The following is a 6,000-nucleotide window of genomic DNA, read 5'->3' on the forward strand; positions in this document are numbered from 1 at the left end:
ATAACACAGCAGCTGAATATGAACTGGAGTGCAGTAATCACTAGCCTCAGGCTACCTGTGTCCAGAATAACAGGAACACGAGTTCCAGAATATGGGAGGGGAGGAATAACTTCATGTTGCTTCCAGCAAACCAGAACAGGTCCTATGATGGACTCAGCCCTCATTTCATTAGGATCTCAGTAATGCTGTGCCCATTCTTGGTGTTACTTGAACTTGAAGAGCTAATGACACAGTTGTGGATCTCCAAGGTTTTAGCTTGGTTGGATATCTTTAGTTTGGTGCTCTTAATTTCTGCCAAGTCTTTTGCAACTCTCTATCAAAGCCCTGCTTAAAACTTCACTCAGCAATTTACCCCTCACTAAAAAACTGTTTACAGATAACCCATCCATTGCAAGATCCATTGTGATGGTGTCTGAAGCTGTTCTAACTTTTGGTCTCCCTTTGGCAGTATTCAGCCTTGCAGTCTGATACTGTGGTGCTGAAGGCTCGCTATGAAGAACGCATCCGAGACCTGGAGAAGGATCAGGACAGATCTTTACCTGCGGACTTCACAGAAGAAGTGAGCTTGACTATCCAGTATTTCACCTTACTAAGCAAATCTATTCTATTTGCCTTGAATTATTTCTCTTTGAGCAGAGATAAGAAGGAAAAAGATTTCCTTCACGGAAGGACTGTGTTTCTAGTAGCAGGGTCTATAGAGGAAGAAAGAATGTGATCTTCCTGCTGCCCACTTTGTTGCTTGATATTTTAATTTATTTATTTTAAATGTTAAGATTTGTGGTTTAGATTTTAAAATTGAAAGAATAGTAAGAAATAAGTGTCAGTCTGCCTTGGGTTTGTGCAACCTGCCTCAGTTTTGGAGGGATGGGTTTGGTGTATATATAATGGTTCTGAATTAAGATGGCATAATGTATTCTGCTTTGTTACAGGAATTTCTGATTTGAAAAGTGGATTCTTTGAAAACCACGTGTGTATTTGGGTTTATTGTTCCTTCACCTGGAGGAGTATCTGATACTGAGTCCAGTGCTTTGCGTATTAATGAATTGTATCTTTGTTTCCTGTCCTGCTCTTTTCCAGGTAAAGAAGATAATGAATGGTGTATTTCAATCTCTTCGTGGCGAATTTGAGCTGGAAGAGACATACAGTGGCAGAACAGTTCTGGGTGTTGTCATGAACACTATTAAGGTACAACAGCAATGAGAGAGAAAAGGTGTTCAATTTGAGAGAACAAGTCTTGGGCTAAAAATACAAATTTATGTTGTGAGTCTGAAATAACTATGAAGCAGAAATTTGTTGTGGGTGGCAAAGCAGCCCAGTAGTAGAAGATGATATAGGGATCTGTGACAGTTTATGTTTAGTGTATAACAGACATTCTCTCTGCTCAATTTTTTAGACTGTAACACTGCAGCTACTCAACAGGCAGCAGGAGAGACCAGATGATGATACTAAAAAGGAGGAATCTGGAACAGGAGCAGTGAGACAGGAGGCATCTCCTGGAGCAAAGACTGACCACAAAGAGCCCATGCAGCACAGCCCAGCACAGAGTGTTGCATTCCCAGCTGATCCTGGGGAAGCAACCACAGGCTCCACGGTATCTGACCAGGAAGGCGAGTGTGCTCCTCTGTCTGCCAGGCCCAGAACTCCTGAGAAGGAGCAGGCGACACAGAGCAGCATGGTGTCAGAAGATGAGAAGGTCCAGGGGGAGCATCTCTCTTCCACAGCTGAATCCTGCCTGGATCCTGATAAGGGGCCTGTACTTGCAGGACAGCCTGTTCCCGAGGTGGATGAAGACTTTGTCTCAGCTAAGCAAAGGCAGGAGAGCAGTCCCATCAGGAAAGCTGAGACTGAACGCAGTCCCTCCAGAGTCTCTTTGCAGGCAGAAGTTGCAGAACCTTCTGTTCTCGAAGCCAAGCCAGGAGAAGCGGATGTGGCAGTGCCTCTAGAAAAGCCAGCTGTGGAGCAGAAGGCAGAGGAGCCTGCTGGAGGTTTAGAGCCCCCTCCCTTAAATGGTGAGGGAGGGAACTGCACAGACCCATCAGATAGCGCTAGCTCTGAGAAGGAGCCTGCTTCAGTATCTGCCACAGCAGAGCAGAGCTCAGCTATCATCAGAGAAACCCCAGGACAGCAGGAAGTGGGCTCCAGCCACAGGCAAAAAGGTTGCAGGTAAGGTGTGACTGCTGGGGGAGCCACAGTCCCACTTCCCTGTTGATCAGCTCAGTCTGATACAGCAACACACCCAGAGGCTGGTTCAGTTGTGCTACTACTGCAGGGCAGCACATGTGGTCGGGCTGAAGCACCATCACGGTGCTAGCCCTGGGCAGCATGAGCCAGGTGCTGGCAGAGACTCGGCTGTCCAGGGCATGCTCTGCTGGGAGAGCAGTTGCAGAACAGGTTACCCCTGGTGAACGGTTCCCAGCTGAGCACAGAGGGGAGCGTGCAGCTTCTCTAGCATCTGATATTGGTGGCTGCCAGGTCTCATTACTGAAACATTCTGCACTGGTGAATAGTATGTGCCTTAAGTTTGCCTCTGCGACAAAACTTTTCCATTGTTCTTTAATAGAACTTGTAAAACCAAGATCCCATCAGCTGCAAGCAAACTGTTAATTCTTTATCTTCTTCTAGCCTCTTTGAGGAAGACAACTTCTTTGAAACAGCATCTCAGAAACCGCTGAAGCCTCGAGTTCCCTCTGAAGAGGAGGATGAGGAGGAAGTGGTATGTATGTGTATCTTTCCACTCCTCCTAAACTGGTTCAGGTGTTAACCTGTAGCTTGTCTGTGAAATCCTTCCTGTGGCAGTGGGGGACTGCTCGGCTCCTGCTAGCGAAGCTCAGAGCTTCCCCTAAGTTCTCTGTATAAATCAAGAGCATCTGGGTTTGTTTCTTGTTGAGCTTGGAGGGCTTGTCTGGGGTGAGACAGTTATGACAAACTCTGGCTGGCATGAAGTTAGTGAGACTTGCCAGGTTAATTGAAAGGTTTTAATGTCTTGCCCCTCTCCTATCCCTTTTAGCCTGTAAGCATCTCTCCTGGAATATTAAGCCATTATATGACAAGTGCAAAACCATCAGTCATGAGGCTTCTTGATATCATCTCCCTAAAGCTGATGGAGATTTCAGAGCCAGAACTGTGTAGCAATTACTAAATACTGGGAAGCTGTTCAGACTGACAGGTTGCCCTCTGGTTTTACTTCCAGAGCATGAAGGGGCGTCCCCCTCCAGCTCCGCTCTTTGGTGATGATGACGATGATGATCTGGACTGGCTGGGATGAAGAGCCAGCTGGTGAGCCTGTGAGCCCTATCCTCTGGGCATGGCCTCTTCCTGTGCACTTAGTGCTTAATGAGCTGCCTTCATAGGACAGTTGTGAACAACCAGGGACTCCCCAGGCTCTTGTACTGCAGACTGATGGGGCCTGAGAGCAGGTGGGTCTTTTTGCACTCATGGGCACCCAGACCCATTGCTCTGACCTGACAGACATGCACAGACGTTGGGAATGAGCTGAAGGAACCAACCAGTCTTACTGCACGTTTGTATTGCTGTCCTACTTCTGTGAACTGTTGATTCATTAATCTGAAACTTTATGCAAATGTGAACTCTGTAAAGTGCTTCAGAAGAACAAGTCTGGCAGGACTCTGCAGGAGGTAACTACTTTTTAAAAAAACAGACTAAAATCTCTCCTCCTTCCCCAGTGAAGATCATCTTGGAATATTTCTCTTAGTCCCCAAGGTGGCTCCCAGGGACTCTACACCATCTCATCACCATGTATTAGCAATGTGCAGTGGGAGAGTTGGCCGAGAGACCCCAGGCAGGTGTTTCCTGTGAGCTACTGGCTCTGCACAGGCAGCTTGTGGAAACCCCAGGGGCTGAGATGGTTCAGGTCAGCACTGTTTTATGTTCAGAGCTGCGCCACACATGGTGCTCGCTGACCTGCAGCCTGCTAGGCAGGGGCACCTGTTAGCGCTACTGAAAGTCGGGGCTCTGTTAGACCAATGCTCCAAGCACAGATGTAGCATCTAGTAATTGCTGTTGTTATGAAGCCAAATCCCTGGCTGTGTTTTATGGAGGAGTCCGAGGCTCATGGGGGCCTCACAAAAATGATCCACTGTAGATCCAGCTCGTCTTTTCTCTGTGGGCAGAGGTGAGGGGATTTTTTTCCTGCATTGTGTTTCACAGGCAGTGAAAGCAGCAATACAGATGTGTGGTGTGCTTCTTGTCTGGAGGGAGGGAGTTACTATAGGCAGCCAAGCCCATCTCCTGTGCCTTTTTCTCTGCTGCTCTTTCAAGTGTGACAAGTTAAAACTTAGTGATGGTGGGACATAAGCTATAACCCAACCTCACCTGGTTCTGCCAGGCAGCCAGGGGTTTGGGCTATAACTTCTCAGTCTAAGTGGACCAAGAGGGGAAAGCAGTGAGGATAGACAGCTGGGCAAACACGTTGGATTTCTCATAGCACTTTTATTTCTACACTCATTGGCACTAATGCAACTTAAAACTATGAGCAAGTCTTTATGTCTTTAAAACAAATAAACCCCCCCTTCACTTAATAAAATGGAAGTTTGAAGTGCTTAAAATAATTATACTACAGTTTAGTTTCTACAACTGCCTCTTACCATCTCTGAACTGAATTTGATCTGTGCCCTCCTAAAAGCAATTTCTTGGGAGGAAAACAAAAAAAGAGCACTCGGCATTCCTCTTCTGGAGTGTAGGCAGTGTAGCATCCCTGCTCCTGCACTGCACACTCAGTGTGGCAAATTGCCAAATGCAGCTAAAATTGTGGAAGAGACCAAAGCCTGTGAATAGCTGACCTGCTGCCATGCAAATGCTTGTCTCGCAGGGTGAGCTTAGCTGGGGTTTCCCAGGGAGCTGTGATGGAAGTCAAAGCACCAAGTAGTTATTTGGTGCTGAATGTGACGGTGTGTGACACCCAGATTTTCTGGGGCTCCCCTTCCTTGTGCCAGTTTGAGTGTAGGTACCCTGATGTGGCCTCTGGACCCCCCATCTGTGGCAGTGTCCTAGTGGAGGTCGTTGCTAATGCTAACAAATTCCTCTTATGTTTCCTGTTACAGATAGACAACCTGAGGGATTTGCATTTCACTTCTTGAAAAATAAAGTGCAATTAAACATGGGTGGGTTTTTTTTGCTTGCATGGGTTTTACTTTAGTCCAACTTGATCTATTTCTGTGCGCTTGAAAACTGACTTAGTTCTGACTCAAATCAGGACTAATTTGATGTAGAAACTCTTCTGGGAATGTTCTTGTCATTAAACCCCTCTCCTGGGAAGGGAGGAGACAGTCCCTTTGTGCTGTGACTGCAGCTCCTGTGAGGCTGTCACCTTGCAGTGTTGGTGCAAGAAACTGAAGTACAGAAGTTAGTCATGATGTACACAGGGATGCCATGCATGTGGTTTGTCATTGGGCTTTCAGGGAGCTTGCATCTCACAAGGCTTTGCAGCAGCCTGGTCTCTCCTGAGCTGGCTCTGTGGATACAGGAGGGTGCCTGCTCAGCAGGAGTCCCAGCTATGAGCTGTGCCTGTTTGCTCTGGGCATGGATTAAGGTGCAAGAGTTGAGATTTGAAACTTGTCCCTCTAAAAGCAGGCATGGCAGGTAACATAGCTGCTTCCCCATGTTGGTACCTCCCTCTACCCAGGCATGTAGCTCCCAGGTTTTTTTTCTGGCTCGGTCTCGGGGCCTAAAATAAACCATGTTTGTCCTCTGCACCCACATACATGCCTGCCTTGGGCGCAGGAAGGGCAAATATGAGAAAGCTCTGGGCTCCATGGGGGACAGCAGGCTCAGGGGCTCTGGGCGTGATGGACTTGCCCTGTCCTGAGGAGGGGGCAGATCCCAGCGGGGGGGGCTGGTCCTGCTTCTGGGTGCTTTGGGGACAGGAGGTGGGTATACTGTAGAGGGAGGGACCTTGCTGAGGATTTGGCTGAGAGGGCGTTGCCGGGTGTGTTGGGGCTCAACACCCACTTCCCTCAGGGGCTGAGGGAAGGTGAGGACACC

At 47.9% G+C, this 6,000-nt stretch overlaps 1 protein-coding gene across 2 annotated transcripts in view; it reads left to right on the forward strand.

Annotated features, from left to right (window-relative positions):
* Positions 1-5,474, forward strand: part of FKBP15 (FKBP prolyl isomerase family member 15) — a 29,889-nt gene extending 24,415 nt beyond the window's left edge. For both annotated transcript variants that reach the window (XM_075716384.1, XM_075716386.1), the window contains 5 exons: positions 449-559; positions 1,078-1,185; positions 1,394-2,163; positions 2,623-2,713; positions 3,191-5,474. In XM_075716384.1, coding sequence (XP_075572499.1) covers positions 449-559; positions 1,078-1,185; positions 1,394-2,163; positions 2,623-2,713; positions 3,191-3,265 — 1,155 coding nt within the window. In that variant the 3' untranslated portion in view covers positions 3,266-5,474. The remainder of the gene's footprint in view (positions 1-448; positions 560-1,077; positions 1,186-1,393; positions 2,164-2,622; positions 2,714-3,190) is intronic.
* Positions 5,475-6,000: the final 526 nt, after the last annotated feature.

The sequence above is a fragment of the Pelecanus crispus genome, chromosome 9 (assembly GCF_030463565.1).
Source record: "Pelecanus crispus isolate bPelCri1 chromosome 9, bPelCri1.pri, whole genome shotgun sequence".
Taxonomy (NCBI): domain Eukaryota; kingdom Metazoa; phylum Chordata; class Aves; order Pelecaniformes; family Pelecanidae; genus Pelecanus; species Pelecanus crispus.